The sequence below is a fragment of the Erythranthe guttata genome, chromosome 10, assembly GCF_056151865.1.
Source record: "Erythranthe guttata isolate IM_541 chromosome 10, IM_541, whole genome shotgun sequence".
NCBI classification, from domain to species: domain Eukaryota; kingdom Viridiplantae; phylum Streptophyta; class Magnoliopsida; order Lamiales; family Phrymaceae; genus Erythranthe; species Erythranthe guttata.
In genome coordinates, this window is record NC_142542.1 from 18,695,692 (window position 1) to 18,711,669 (window position 15,978).

The following is a 15,978-nucleotide window of genomic DNA, read 5'->3' on the forward strand; positions in this document are numbered from 1 at the left end:
CAAGCACTTAGCGAGACAGATGCGACAATATCTATATCAGGCCTAACTCAATCATATTTCGAATAAATGTAATGACAACGAATAAGGAAATAAATAAAAACGTGAAAATAATATTAACGAAACATGAGATATATGTATGTATAGAGAGACCAAGTGGTACGTCGATCTGCAGACAAAATGTACTGGAGTGGGAGCACACTGAAAATGGGCATCTATTCACACTCAATCATATTTTGTCGAACGAAAAAAAAGAAAGAATTCGATCGACAGTTGGTTCCGAGCAATGAACCCATTGTCTACTCTATTTTGTGCACAAAATCATTTCAATTTTTCTTGGAGGGATCAAATTAAATATTGAAAAAAAAAAAAAATATAAATGCTTGATCAATTATATATAGATAATAAGGAAAATTAATTAAATGGAAGCAGGTTGAAATGGGGGTGCCCTAGCTAGCATGCAAATGGAGTACATGAATTAGGTTTCTATTACATTGTGAAAAGTAAATGGGAGCAACGGGTCATATCTATTAATTTGTCTGTTCAGTTTTTATTTTTATTTATTTATTTTTATTTTATTTAATTTAATTATATAATTATAAATCAATCTTTCTAATGAATCTTTAGTTAGTTTTTTGTCTTTAGCAGAGTACGTGATATTCCACTAACAAAATTATTGGAGACAACTGTGATTTAATTTCACTCGTGTCTGATTTTTTTCAAATAAAATTGTGGCAGGTAAAACGTCGACATGATATAAAAATTAATTAATAATCCAAAATTATAATTCGGTAAAGTGTACAATGTGTTCGAATCTATTCATTTTAAGTTGGAATCCAAAATTATTTATTCGGTAAACAAACAAACTATGGGTAAATTACGCCTACTCGTGAAGTAAGAAAAAATATTACAGCTACCTCCTTGTGTGTATATTGAATTAACCCACGAGGGTAGATTTGAAAATTCATAACGAATATTCCATATTTTGCCAGATTCCGTTACTCATAACTCCGTAAGGGTGTAGTTGTAAGACGAAGAAATAGTTTAGGGGAATATTTGTAATTAGCAATATTACAAGGATCGGTAATTTATTTCGTCTTACTTTAGGGGTGTCCGTAATTTACCTTTTTCGGTGTAGTTTTGTCATAGTTCAACAAAAAAAATTATAAAATATTATTGTTGCTTTAAGAGTTTTCTTTCGCGAACGAGACTCTATTTTTATTTGTTTTTATGTTGCTCCAAATTATATAATGAAGAAAGTCATGGTATCGGGTGATTGAAATTTATAACGACGAAAACAACTTATATATACATGTATTAGCATGAACACGGAACACCTATTGTCCGAGCTGAAATTGCAAGATTTATTTCATCCAATTTAAAACAGTTATTTCTTTGGACCGGGTTCACCTATTTCACAACCTTTCTAATACGAGTCTTAAATTGATCAATGTATTCACTAAAAAATTGATCAAGATTAACGACGATAACGAATCTTAAATCGATCAATATATTCACTAAAAATTTCATAAATTAATAGGTCGTTACAATACATAAATTAAAATTTACTAATTTATTAATTATTAAATATTCACTAAATTAATAGAACTTTATAGTTGCGATGTGCTGCACCACGTATAACATTTGTCTCACTCAACATTTAAAATTCATTTAATTACATAAGTCAATATGAAAGCATGTATTAAATTAAATAATACCTAGAAGATATATAAACCGTCCATGCATTATACAACAAACTTTTTCATCACCAAATCGTTTTGGAGAATGCATGCTCCTTCGTTCTTTTCAATTATTGCAAGCAAAATCATTTTTCAAATAATGTATTTTAATTTATATGAAGAAAAAAGAAAAGAAAAGTTGTGCCTTTTAAAACGAATATGAACTATGTGTACGTTATCCCATGCACCTTTCTTTATGGCTTCTTGTTTTGAAAAACTAAGGAATTATTAAAGGGTGAGACTTATGTCTTTTATTTTGTGTTTTTTTTTAATTCAGTAATAGTTCCATTACCAACCATATTTTCAGGTGTATCAATAATTTTTAATTGACCCACGTTTAATCAGGTCGAAAATTTGAACCAATCTATTTATAGTGGTTCGGTTGTTGGTTCTAATATTATCAAAATTTGGTTGATTATCGATCAACCAACGTTATTAATAATATTTTATTAAAAATATATGAAACAAAGGGTGTGTTTTTTAAGTGGGTATAGGAATTATCAAAATAGTTAGCATTTTAAATTATATAAATAAAATAATCAAGAAAGAAAAAAAAGTTGGCGTAAATCCTTTCACAAGAACTTTGGACGGTGCATGTTTGGAATTGGTTTGAATTTCAGAATTATATATTTTTTCGGAATTGCTGCTACCTATTTTGAACTGATAAATGATGATAGAGCAGTGACACTAGGCAGAAGAATGTGCATATTTTTACACCAAATATTGATTTATTTTTTTTGTAAGTAAATTAGGTGACGGATATACCCATCAACCAACCTATTTCGGAAGCATCAACCGACTTGAGTCAACAATAATTTTCAAATTCGAGTAAAATTGACTTGTTAGTTTTTAGGTCGATAATCGACCGACCCAATCCAATCTGATCAGCACTACCTTTCGCATAATGGATTGATTGATCGGCCAATTGTCCTAATTTTATTGAATGAAATAAACCATACATAAGTTGATGTTTCTTTCATTGTACTTTTTTTTTCTTTCTTTCTTTTATTGATCCACGAGTGCGATTCTTATACATTTTGCTAACTTATATGAATTGAAGTGTTGAATTATTGCTTGTTAGAAAAAGTCATGGTCAAAGATTCAATTTACGTGAGACCATGGTCTTCATCTTTATTTCAATCATGCATCCATTAATTAAAGCTATCCTCGGCTTTACAACTTTAATTAATTTCTTATGATTTTTCTAACTAATCATCTTCTAAAACCCTAAAAATTAAATCAAACACCATTAAGAAATTAAATAAGAGACCATAATCACTTTCTAGAAAAGCTAAACAATATTAATGTTATCGTTACAACGTTTTTTTTTTCTGAAAAAGTTTATTAAATTTGAAACTCATAATGTTATATATATATATATATATATATATATATATATATATATATATATATATATATATATATATATATATATATATATATATATATATATATATATATATATATATATATATATATATATATATATATATATATATATATATTTGTGAAATTAGTAATTGTTACTTGCAATAATGCGTCAAATGTTTCTTTAAATATATATTAAAAAATGATGCACAAACACATACATAACATTTTCTGTTTTTAAGATTTTATAATTTTAATCCTGTAAGTTTAGTCTTATACAGTTAAATCTCTATAAATTAATATAATCCGAACTAATAAAATTCTTTTAATTTAGCGGAATATTAAATTATCGAACTAATAATATAATGCATTTTTACCAAGTCGGGACCAGAAATTATTAATTAAGTGAAATTATAAATTTATCGATGTTCTAGTGTAATTCAGTTTGTATTTTTTTTCCCCTTTCAATAATTTAGTTCTTTGCATTGAAAAATGGCTCTCTCTATATTTGTAGAATATTCAGACAAGTCTTTATCTATCACTTTTGATCCTTATTTATTTATTTATATGAATGAATAATAGTTGAATGAACTAAGTCTTTTTCCCTATCTTTTTTTTTTCTCCTTTTAGGCCATTTGTCTCGTTCATATACCTTCACGCAAAGGCATCGAGACTTATTTTATGCGTTGAGGTTCATTTCATTTCAAAATGTGTCCCTCATAATAATTTAGGAATTAAAAAAAATAATAAATTAAAATAGAATATGAAAAAGACCATCCATCATAAGAACTTGAACAAATGAAACTTTGAATAGAAAAAATAATCACAACTTATTAGATAAGAAAATGACAATTAGATAAACCAAATTAAAATGAATATTTTACATTTATTTGTAAAGTTCATGCAGGTCTTTATCTATTACTTTTGTTTATTTATTTATATTTTTTTTCCTTTTTTCGATGTATATATGAATAATAATTCTATGGCATAATTATTTTTTCTCTTTTGTTCGTTTGTCTTATTGAAACCTAGCAAGATGACTACGCAAAGGCCCCAAAAAAAGAAAAAAAAAAGAAGATGATGCTATCTATACTTGATAGTTTTCAAATTGAAATTGAATCTTTAGAACTCACACGTTACGAAATTATGGCTAGGCATGGATTGGTTTTATCGACCAGTCGACCCACTTTTGACTCATTTTTCTTGACAAATAATTGATAATTAACCAATTCACATAGTCGGGCCGATAATTTTAACCGACTCACGTATAAATAGACCGGTCAACGGTTGCAATTTTACTTAGAAATCAGTTGGCCGATATTACACCGACCAACTGACTTTTTAAATGATAAAAATTTATTATAAATATTTAATTGTAAAGGGGTTAAAAAATATTGTTTTTAAAAAATGTTTTTTGCTACTTGGAAATCTATTTGGGCTACACATTAAATATTTAGTAATATCCAAAAGTCTTATAAAATTAATGCCTATAACGTAATACCCAAAAATAAGTATTGGGTCAAAGGCCCAACCTCCGAGGGCCTGTTAATAAAACAAAAGATTAAGCGGGACGATTCTGTTATTAAAAAAGAGTTATAAATAAAACCATCGAACTATTATTTTAAGCGGGACGATTCTTGTCATGGAATTATTGAATAAATATTTGAAAACACGTTGTCATCGAGCCGGAACTGAATAACATTATTATTCAAATAAAACTATTAATTTGTCGAGTATTAGTTTATCGAGATTCTACTGTATAATAGATTTATGAGATATAAGTTCAAGTAGCGATCAAGAGTCCAACTTGTTATGATCAGATAAATTATGAAAACTCCCCTAAATTTAGATTAAATTACAAAAGCCACTTCCATCTATTCGTAATTATCAAAAAAATCATGAGGTTTGTTTCCATCTTACACCAACTCCCTTACAATGTAAATTTTCACGGATTTTTTTGATTCCAGGGAATAAGACTTTACACAATTTCATATATATTCTTTTACTTCTCACCTATTTAACATACACATTTTCTATTAAAAAACTGGATCAACAGTTAATCAGATGGGGATTTTGGTTATTACGTACATGCGGAAGTGTTTTTCGTTATTTAGTCTAAGTTCAGGGGTTTTTCATAAATTTCTAAATATATTTATATACAAATTTAAATAAATTGATTTCTCAAGTAAAATGTAAATAAAAATATTTTTGGAATTAATTGATTGGCTATTGGTTTCCATTGTGTACGTAATCTTATCACTTCCACTGCAACACAAACACAACTCCGCCTGAAAAAATGGAGTTCGCCGTTTTCTCTCTCCAAACCCTCATCTTCGTCCCCATTTTCTCTCTCCTCCTCCTCTACATCTTCTCTCTCTACGCAAAACCCAAGAAAAATGATCCCCCCACCCACGGCTTCAAAATCTACCCACTCGTCGGAACCCTCCCGGATTTCCTCCGCAACCGCCACCGCTTCCTCGACTGGAGCACCGAAATCCTCTCCCGCTGCCCAACCAACACCTCCGTCTTCCACCGTCCCGGAAAAGTTCACGGCGTCATAACGGCGAACCCCCAAATCGTGGAGCACATGCTGAAATCGAACTTCGACAATTACCCAAAAGGCACCCGCTTCCGAACCCTACTGCAGGACTTCCTCGGCACCGGAATATTCAACAGCGACGCCGGCGTCTGGAAAACCCAGCGCAAATCCGCCAGCCACGAATTCAACACCAAATCCCTCCGCAATTTCGCCATGGACAACGTCGCCCTAGAGCTCCGCACACGATTAATCCCCATCCTCGAAACCGCCGCCGCAACAGAAAAAAAACTCGATTTGCAGGACACGCTCGAACGATTCGCCTTCGATAACGTATGCAAGGTGGCATTCAACGTCGATCCGAACTGCCTCGGCGGAGACGCCGCCGCCGCCGGCGGATTCATGGCGGCGTTCGAGGAAGCCGCCACTCTCAGCTCAGGTAGATTCATGTACGCCCTCCCGAAACTATACCTAATCAAAAAATTCCTCAATTTGGGATCCGAGAAAAATCTGCAGAAATCAATCGCAATCGTACACGAATTCGCCGACGATATAATTCAAACACGAATCCAGGAAAGAACAGAGAAAAAAGACGAAGATTTACTATCGAGATTCATCCAAAACCCTAAAAATAATTCCCCCCAATTTCTCAGAGACATTGTAATTAATTTCATTCTAGCAGGGAGAGATACGACGTCGTCTGCTCTCTCTTGGTTCTTTTGGCTACTATCTTCAAGACCACAAGTCGAACAAAAAATCCTCCAAGAACTCGAATTTACCCGTAAAAAAAACGATAAATCACTCGGTGAAAGCTACACTTTCGACGAGCTTCGTGAAATGCACTATCTCCACGCGTCGATTTCCGAAGCAATGAGACTATATCCACCCGTACCGATCGACACGAAGGCGTGCGAAAAGGACGACACGTTACCCGACGGCACTTTTATCGGGAAAGATTGGTTTATTTCGTACCACACGTACGCGATGGGTAGAATGGAGAGTATCTGGGGGGAGGATTGTTGCGAGTACAAGCCCGAAAGATGGATCGAAAACGGGGTTTATAGACAAGAGAGCCCGTTTAAGTATCCGGTTTTTCATGCGGGCCCGCGGATGTGCCTCGGGAAAGAAATGGCGTATATACAAATGAAATTGATTGCGGCCTCGGTTTTGGAGAGATTTGCGGTGGAAGTGTTGATGGAGAAAGACGAGTGCCCGGAGCATTTGTTGTCTTTGACGTTGAGGATGAAGGGTGGTTTACCGGTTAGAGTGAAGGAGCGAATTGTCTGAAAAAAGTAATGTTGGGGTTCTTAAGGTAATATTTATGATGTTATGGGTTGTCTTGTGATTAAATAAAAATACTTGTGTTTGTATGTTTGTATGTTTGTTGTTTGGCCTTTCTCTTTGTACAAATATGATTATAAGTTAAAATATTTATGTGTGTCAACTTCTATGAGGTGGTTGATAATTCAAAGTAGGGGAGGAAATTTGAATGGAATTTTCTAATAGATTCTGATTCGAATATTTCTGATTATGGAACAATATTTTTCCAATTTTGGATTTTTCTTTTTGGCATAATTGAAAATATATATTAGATTTCACTTTCCGATCCGATTTTAACTTCTTAATATGTTTCTGAAAAATCCATTTTCTTTTCTTCCGAAAATTGCACTTATAATATCACCATGATTACATATTTTGCATTATAGGTGACTAACTATTTGGACATTCCGAATTTTGCTGTTTCTGATCTAAAAATTCCCGATTTTGATACATTTTTTTTAATTCCAATTCCCGATATCCGACTTTCCAATTTGTTTTGATCGAAATTGGAATTAGTATTTCACTTTCGAAAAATAAATGGAATTTTTTTCGAAAATGCTAATTTCAATCGAATTCGTCCGATTTATACCCTAATTAATACTATTTTGAAGCTTCTTGATTAAAGATATGATTAAGATCATTTACCTTAAGGATGGAGACATCTTCTTAAGACAAAAAGAAAAAAACAAAAGGAAAAATTAAGTCCTCTCCTCACAATTCACATAAACATACATTATGTCATAAATTACCGATCTTTCGGGTTCGACCCGTGTCGGGAACCGCCGGTTCTTTTATTTTATTTAAAATTACATTAAAAATCATGATCTTTGATCATGTCTAATTTCTCACTATATCTCCACATCATCACTAACTTCAATCTCCTCCACCGGTTTATACGTATAAAACCATGCGCAAACAACATAGTACGCCAAATTAACCACCTGTACACCTGTCACAAGCCAATAGAAATTCTCCAACCGGCCCCGGTTCAGATTCCGGTCAGGCAACCAGTTCCTCGTCTCGCCGCTGCACTTATGAACCAACGTCACCATAACCGTGCTCACGTAATTCCCCATCGCTATAGCTATCCAGTACAGCGCCGCCGCGGTGCTCCTCATACTCTCCGGCGACTGGTCGTAGAGAAACTCTATATGCCCGACCGCCATGAAAACCTCCGCCAGTCCATGCAGGCAGTACTGCGGGACCAGCCAGAATACGCTGATCGGGATGACGGATGTCGGTTCGTCGAGGAGGTTGTACTCCGCCGCCACCGATTTCCTTTTGGTCTCGATTACGGCGGAGGCGATGGTGGAGAGGATGTTGATTCCGATCCCGATTCCCATTCGCTGGAGGCACGTGATCCCGGATGGGTTTCCGGTGAAGCGGCGGGCGAAGGGGACGAAGAGGCGCTCGTAGAGAGGGACGGTTGTTAGGGCGGTTAGGGTGCTGAATATTAGCATTGTTGCCGGTGGGATTTGGAATGCCGGAGTTAGATTCCGGTCCATCGTTCGGGCTTGTTGGATTGTGAAGCTTTGGAGTGGGGAATTCGATGCCACGAGGAGAATCGATGCGGATGAAATCGGCAGCATTCGGATGATGGTTTTGACCTCTTCGACTCTGTGCACCGTCGCCAGATTCCATAGGTTCGGTTTTTGGTCCGGTTTTAGTTCTTTCGTGTCGGAATCGGTTACGATTGCAGCCCGATCGAGCCACCTTTCGGTAGTCGAAACAATTTTTTTTTAAATTACGAAATTAGCCGTGTGGAAGTTATTAATTAGGGTAAATTACGAACAAACCCTCGAGAAAATACTAAATTACGGAATTAAAAAGATTTTACGTCGTGAGCTTACTTGAATTGATTCGAATGCACAAGCCTCCCCTTAGTGGTGATATCAGCATCGAGCTCACGATTCTCGTACAAAGCTCGTGGATCGATAGGACGTGGGCCCAGTTTCCGTTTCTTCAAAGCCGCGGAAACAACTTGCGCGACTCTAACAAACGGGCTCCCGTTGGGTTTAATTTTCCTATACAAAGACGAACCGAGTACGAAAGCGACTAAAGACAAGCCCATTGCGATAGTCGGTACACCGAGCCCCCAACCCCAACTTATGTTGTCTTGAATATAGACAACAATTGTTAGGGCAAGCAAAGATGACATTCCCATGCAAAAATAGTACCAATTGAAGAAATTCCAATTCTTTTTGTTGTTGTGTTTGCTCATGTCGAATTGATCGGCCGCGAATGTGAGTACGCAGGGGCGGAGGCCCCCCGTGCCGAACGACATTAGGGCTAGGGCCGCGTAGAGGATCCATAGCTGGTGGTTGGAAGCTTCTAGACAGTTTTTTCGGTTCAGGCAAGGCGGCGGGCGGAGCTGCGGTAGGGTGGCGGATATTGTGATTGTAATCATTCCCTGTCACATTTGTTCATCCAAATTAAGTGTTGAATAAATTAGTTTCTTTAGAATAATTAAAAAAAAAAAAAAAAGATCGTCCTATTTCGCGGGAAATTTCGTTTTTTTTTAAACTATTATTGAATGTAAAATAATTGAAATAGGACAAGGTAGGACAAACTTACAGGACCAATAATTTCAAAGGAATGTTGTAAATTAAATGTCGCTTCAATTTACAAATACCGTTTCGAATTCAAACATGATTTTGATGATTTTGTATTTTGAATTTGGCAAGAACTAAATCAAAAAGTGGAATCTGCAGGTTTTTTGAATTAACTTTTTTAATCCAACCTAAATCATCAAAATTGGATGGCGGGTGTGAAAAATATACACGAATCAATCAACACAATTCAAATCCGTATAGTTCATTCATGCATAACTTTATCACCGTCATTCAATACAGCCGATTCAAACTGTATCAGAAAGAAAGATAACTCAGATGACTACAATTTCCATACTTCGAATTCCACCAAAACAAGATTACAAAACGGTCAAAATCAAGTTTGAAATCCAAAACGATATCAGTAAAATTGAAACGAGAAGGAAATTAGAAGGGAGGGCAAATGAATTAATTACCAATAAGTAGACGAAAGAAGCAATGGTGATTGTGTAGAACCTTCCAGCAAATGAGTCAGCAATAAAAGCACCAATAAGTGGTGTAAAACTTGAAGTCCCGCCAAAATTTGAAATTGTATTTGATGCCTTTACTAGAGGCAAGTTCAGAACCTGAGTTAGGTACGTTATCATGTTTGCATGAAAACCAGCTCCAGCAAATCTATCGCATATTTCATTTGCTGCACGTGTTCCACATTCGTTAATTAATAAACTTTTTAGCGTAAATAATAGCACTTAACCCCTTCTGTGGTTACAAGTTTTTGCAGATGACTCATTTATGCTTATAATATCAGCGCATAACGTCCTCGTGGTTGATAAGGGTAACTTTCGTTAGTTTTTCCGTCAAACTTAATCGTATGTGTCGAACGTCAAAGTATTTTATTTTTTTGTAGATAACCCCCTTGTGCTTTCATTTTTGCAGATGATCTCCTAGAAGTTTGACAGAAAACTAACGGAAGCTACCCCAGAAACTATAAGGGGGTTATATGTTGATATTACGAGCACAATGATGTCATCTGCAAAAGCTTATAACTACAGGGGTTTTGTGCTATTTACTCAACTTTTTATTTATTACACACATGCATGAAAATATGAAACACACACACCAAAGAAACACACAGTGAGTTGACTCACCAAGAATGAATGGCATTGTTCTAACACCTCCAATCTTCTTCATCTTCTTGCATCTAACATCTTGTTTCTTTTCATCAATATTCTTATTTTCTAACTCAAGATTTTCCATATTCAATTTTATTTTATTTTATTTTATTTCATCAATATTCTTATTTTCTAACTCAAGGTTGTCTATTATTTTTGTAGTACTGAAATGAAAATGTAATGACAAAAATAATTGGGTATTATTATTATTTTTTGCCCAATTTATAATTGGGAAAATTAAGGGTAAAAAAAAGGCACACAAACTATGTGTGGATATGTGTAGATCTTGTAAATGAAGTTTAGATGTACTACTTATTTAATATCCTTGATTTTGGGATAATCATGAGAGTAATCACAGTCATTAATAAAGCTATGAAACTTTTTTATCCCAATATATAACATTTAGGTTAACTTACGGCCGCCCCAGAGTTAAGGTTAATTACAAAAAACAACCCCTCATATTTTGGTAATTACAACCACCTCCTCAACTATGTATTGTCTTACGAAAAAATCCCTCATTCAGTAGGTAAATTTGATACCGTAAGGATGGACGTGTAAGACACTACATAGTTGAGAAGTGTTTGTAATTACCCAAACAAGAGTGGTTTTTTTTGTAATTTAACCTTATCTCGAGAGGTAGCCGTAATTTGCCCTAATATTTATTAACAATATCCGGAGATGATGAATTACATATTTGTTTATTTATTACACAAAGAATTGTGTGTTTTTTAATGTCTGTTTTATCAGATACTTAGACTGGCTTCTGTGATTTTGTTTTTTACATATATCAGTTGGAATTTTATTGAATATATATTTGTCATAAGACATACTTTGCTTAAACAAAATATTTCTTTTATCTTATGTAGTATTAATTGTAAATAATTGATATGTACAATTAGTAAAAATCAAAATCGAAACCGAAACCGAACAAAAACTAATGAGTAAAAATTGTATAAAAAGCAAAAATAAGTTTATTACTGAATTGTCCATAGACAACATTACAAGATGGAAACATCAGCCTAAATTTCAAACTTTAAGAGTTAACACGGTTAAAGATAGTTCCAGCTACATATGATTCGAGTACATAAGTTATACAGTAAGATTACGCCTTTGACTATCTACAAAACTTCGACTCACACTCCTAGCCGTTGGATCGCTCCAAATCTCATGTCGTCACGAGATGAGCGGACCCCTTAAACGGAAGCATGCACGAGTAAGTCACGTACTTAACACTGTCGATTAACACAACAACAAATATCCTCGTTAGGGACTTCGCCCCCATCACACCGTCCACATCAGCATCACCCGCTTCTCTAGGATCGAAAAGAACAGAGACCACCATTGAAGATGTGTTGTGGTTCCCGTTCAAGTCCTCTTTCTCCGAACTTCTTCCGGAATGTTCTGTGGAGACGTTTCTGACAGGTTCCGGAAGTGGAATAGGATGGAGGAACCTTCTATTCATTCCTTTGTTTAGGTCATGAGTGGAGTTTTTGTTCGTTTCTTCGGATATGTTTCTTGTAGCGGTGGCAGATGGAACCATGGATACTGGTTGAGAAGCTGCCAACACATCAAACTGGAAAACTTCGGTGCACATGCCAGCACTCAACATTGGGCCTGTAAAAAAGTCAAGACAGACGAAGAAAAATTAAAAATAAATTATCTTCCAATTCAACGAATCGATACATTGAGAATCGTATTAATCCACAGAAGTTTCTCTATTTTCTGTCATTTCTATAAGTACCCTCTTTTGAAAAATAGAGATAATCCATATCATGCTATGAAAAGCATATTTTCTCATAAAGAGTAGTTTTCTAAATGCATTTACCCGTTCCAAATATGCGAACTCTAACGACGATCCAAAAAAGACAAAGAAATATGCCAGCAAGACAAACAAACAAGAAGGGCATCAAACTTCGAAGAACACTATGCAAAGTAAGAACAGATCACGGACATTTATTATCCAATACGTTTAACAGAAAAACTACAATTGCTAGTAGTGTCTCTGTTCTTGCATTCATACAACCAAGGAAAACCCATGATTAGTTCAAATTTGGGCCGAAATTTAAGTTAAACAGTCGTATAAAACAAATCAATAATATGCAAAAAGCAAAGATAATTACCAGCAAGCCCTTCACGGAACCATTGTTGAAGCCTGCCATCAGTTGCGGTTGACTTCACACTATCCTTGACTGCAGAACCAGAACCAATAGCCCTTAGTTGGGGCTGTATAGCACCATTTCTTCCCACACCTGAAACAGAAATCGCCGGAGATAAATCTCCGGGGACCACCAGACCAGTCCCACCACCTCCCTTGCCATGTGACGCCATAGCTTTCTCACTTGCCAACACTGAATGGATAATCAAATTCCCATCTATCTTAACAAGCTTATCATTCCTAGGAACATACAAAGACGCCGCAAGTGGTTCGCTGCCATTGCGCGATTGACCAGATTCATCTGCACTTGGCTCCACCGCGCTACCATCGCTTCTTTGACCACAATGTACACTACTATTACTATTACTAAATTCTCTTCTACCACCATATTCGGTACCATTTACCATTAAAACTCTCCCACGGTGTTTCTCGTTAAACCCGCCTCTAATATAACTTTCTCCACCTGCAAGTGTTTCCCTAACTCCTCCATATCTTACATTAACCATTGGGACCAAGCCCCCAAACAACATTATGAAAAACAACAAACCGAGAAAACTAACGCTTGCAACCTTCTTGGTCTTTGGCCCCTCTTTCTTCTTACTTTCCACCTTCTTATTTGTCTTTGCCTTTGGGGGCTGTGATGGCTGCTGCGGCTTCAACCTCGGAATCGGAACCAAAGGAACATGAGACCCTTGTGGTTTCATCATGTAAGGTGGAGGACAAGGCATCCATGGATACATCATGGCAGGATGCGGGTACATTCCGGGAGGTGGCGGCACCATTGGAGGAGGCGGAACTGCGGCGGCAGCAGGAGCTCCACCACCACCACCACCCATTTGTTGCCGGAGAGTCACATTTTCGGCCATAAAGTATGAGATCTTTGCATTCAAGTCTTGAATGGTTGAATGCATGTTCCTCACTTTATCCTCTAACTCCTCTACGTAATGTTTCTTCCTCTGTCGAGACAATTGGGCGCTCTCCCGATTCCTCAACAACCTTGCCTTCTTTTTCTCATCCTCTTCCATCGACCCCCCCTCATTTTCGTTGCTACTATTGTCATTGTCTGTGTCACAGTTAGATTTCCTACACTTATTAATCCTCGATTCGACATTATCAACAATCACATCATCACCCTCCTTTTTCCGTTTCAGCAAAGAATTACTGCTATTTTTGTTATTACCCGGCTCCTCTAATTTAATATTCTGATCTACAACTCCAGTTCTAATTGACCTGTTACTCGAATTTGGGGAAGAACTTACCGATCTGACGGTGCAATTATTTGAATCCTCCGACACGTTAGACCCGAAATTACCAGAACCCTGAGATTCCGGCGAACGGCAATTCAATTCCTTTTCACCAACATCACAATTTTCAGTGCCGCCGGGATTCGATCCGTTCGATTCAGGCGACTGCATGTTGAGGTAGGTCGAAATCTGGTGTGCCTCCGTTCCAGGGGAAGCCGAATTGAGAACCCCGGAACCATCCCAGCTCTGATCGGCCGGTAAATCACCTTCCCCGGAAAGATGATGCAATTCCTTGGAATTCGATTTGAAAACGCCGTGCAATTGATCGAAATTCGGTTCGAATTGGGGAAAACTGGCCTCTATTCCGGATTGGAAATCGGATTGCTGCAATCCGGTGGAATTGAGGAGGTCGTCGAGATCGTCGGAGGAAGGGAGGCAGAGATCGTCGAAGGAGAAATCGAAATCTAGGTCTTCGATTACGACGTCGTCGTTTTGGTCGTCGCCTGATTGACCAACAATATCGAGCATGTGATCGGTGAAGAAATTGGTATCGAGAGGCGGCGTATCGAGGCCGGAATCGAATTCTCCGTTTAAATTCGCCGGTAGAGGATCTACGGCGAACGCCGTTGCGTCGGCCATTTTCTCCGGCGAGTTTGTTGTGTGTGAACTGTGAAGACGTTGTTGGGGAAAAGTCTTTGCTCAGGTTTTAGGAAAAACGGAAGAGGGTCTCTTTTAAGGACTGTAATTCTAGAGTGATGAATCACACGCGCCGAATGTGGAATTGGATTACACGCACTTTTCAATGTGGATTGGATTGTGTGATTTCCTTTGCAAATTTCGGAAATATTATCTTTTCCTAAATATTATATTGTAAATAAACAATTATGGGATGTTACTTCTTTTATTTAATAATGAAGGAAAAAATCATTCAATTGTAATTTTCTATGATTTTTTTATACAAATTAATTTAAGATTATAAATTATATATATATGAAAAAGATTAATTTTAGAATTGATAGCAGCACCATTTCGATTATTGAGATGCTGCATCCGGTGAAGTATATCAGGTAATTATTAATTGTTGACTAATTAGAATTGTGTGTGGTTATGTATGCAGATCCACGGTTAATAATTATCCAGTGTATTTCAGCGGGTGTAGCGTTAAATAAACCATCCATCTCTAAGGATCCAATGAGATTTTATATTTGCTAAATAAATATTTATATATTCATGATAAATGGCTGGTTTGAAAATCTACTATCCTAAATACAATCTGCCTTTTTTTTATTATTATTTGCCAGAATTAAAATACCAATTAATACGATCTAATCACAATATTTCCTAAAGAACACGAATATTATAACAATTTGGTCAAAATATAACTAACTATAAAAACTGCGTTGCGGTCAATTTTGCCCTTTGACAATTTCATAAATCACATATTGCTTAATTTATTATTATGTTGGAAATAATATTTTATACTAAAAGAAATTTGCCTTTTGAAAGTAAAAATATTTAATATTACCTTGTATATGGAAATTTCATGTAATTATTCAAATCAACCACTTTTAGATGTTCAAATTTGATAAAATTCAATTACCTTATGGAAAAAATCGAAAATCGAAACCTTCAGAAATTTGGAGCATAAAACATTACTCCAAAATTGATTATTTTATTATCAGAATCGACGGAATTCGATTTTTTTTTAATTACATATAATATAACACACATAATAATATTGATTTTATAAATAGAATTTTTGAAATGTAAAATCAAGTCAATAATCAGAATGTAATATATATTCCAATTTCGTACAAAACCATTCGAAAATATCGAAAAATTGGAACTTCTAGGTTTCGAGACGAAAATATTGTTCCGAAATCGAAAAATATTCAGAT

The 15,978-nt window shown here is 35.6% G+C and overlaps 4 protein-coding genes across 5 annotated transcripts in view; 1 reads left to right on the top strand and 3 right to left on the bottom strand.

Moving 5' to 3' along the window:
* The window catches only part of LOC105949440 (uncharacterized), a 97,964-nt gene that overhangs the window by 8,033 nt on the left and 73,953 nt on the right, over positions 1-15,978 (bottom strand). The window lies entirely within an intron of this gene.
* CYP94D2 (cytochrome P450, family 94, subfamily D, polypeptide 2) lies at positions 5,235-7,084 on the top strand. Its single transcript, XM_088824259.1, has one exon. The coding sequence runs from the start codon at positions 5,401-5,403 to the stop codon at positions 6,925-6,927; it is 1,527 nt and encodes a 508-aa protein (XP_088680385.1). The 5' UTR covers positions 5,235-5,400; the 3' UTR covers positions 6,928-7,084.
* Positions 7,655-10,851, bottom strand: LOC105949315 (protein NRT1/ PTR FAMILY 3.1). Its single transcript, XM_088824258.1, has 4 exons — positions 10,658-10,851; positions 9,986-10,203; positions 8,811-9,370; positions 7,655-8,673 (listed from the first exon to the last, which is right to left on the bottom strand). The coding sequence occupies exons 1-4, from the start codon at positions 10,764-10,766 to the stop codon at positions 7,809-7,811; spliced, it is 1,752 nt and encodes a 583-aa protein (XP_088680384.1). The 5' UTR covers positions 10,767-10,851; the 3' UTR covers positions 7,655-7,808.
* Positions 11,630-14,851, bottom strand: LOC105949393 (bZIP transcription factor 17). The gene is made up of 2 exons (XM_012972694.2): positions 12,802-14,851; positions 11,630-12,295 (listed from the first exon to the last, which is right to left on the bottom strand). The coding sequence occupies exons 1-2, from the start codon at positions 14,717-14,719 to the stop codon at positions 11,847-11,849; spliced, it is 2,367 nt and encodes a 788-aa protein (XP_012828148.2). The 5' UTR covers positions 14,720-14,851; the 3' UTR covers positions 11,630-11,846.

Excerpts from the sequence above, each read along its gene's own strand:
- LOC105949393 (XM_012972694.2), bottom strand. The coding sequence starts at position 14,719 with ATGGCCGACGCAACGGCGTTCGCCGTAGATCCTCTACCGGCGAATTTA. Across the intron at positions 12,296-12,801 it reads GTTCCGTGAAGGGCTTGCTG|GCCCAATGTTGAGTGCTGGC; the intron begins GTAATTATCTTT and ends ACTTTTTTACAG.
- CYP94D2 (XM_088824259.1), top strand. The coding sequence starts at position 5,401 with ATGGAGTTCGCCGTTTTCTCTCTCCAAACCCTCATCTTCGTCCCCATT.
- LOC105949315 (XM_088824258.1), bottom strand. The coding sequence starts at position 10,766 with ATGGAAAATCTTGAGTTAGAAAATAAGAATATTGATGAAAAGAAACAA. Across the intron at positions 10,204-10,657 it reads AACAATGCCATTCATTCTTG|CAAATGAAATATGCGATAGA; the intron begins GTGAGTCAACTC and ends GAACACGTGCAG. Across the intron at positions 9,371-9,985 it reads CTTCTTTCGTCTACTTATTG|GGAATGATTACAATCACAAT; the intron begins GTAATTAATTCA and ends CAAATGTGACAG.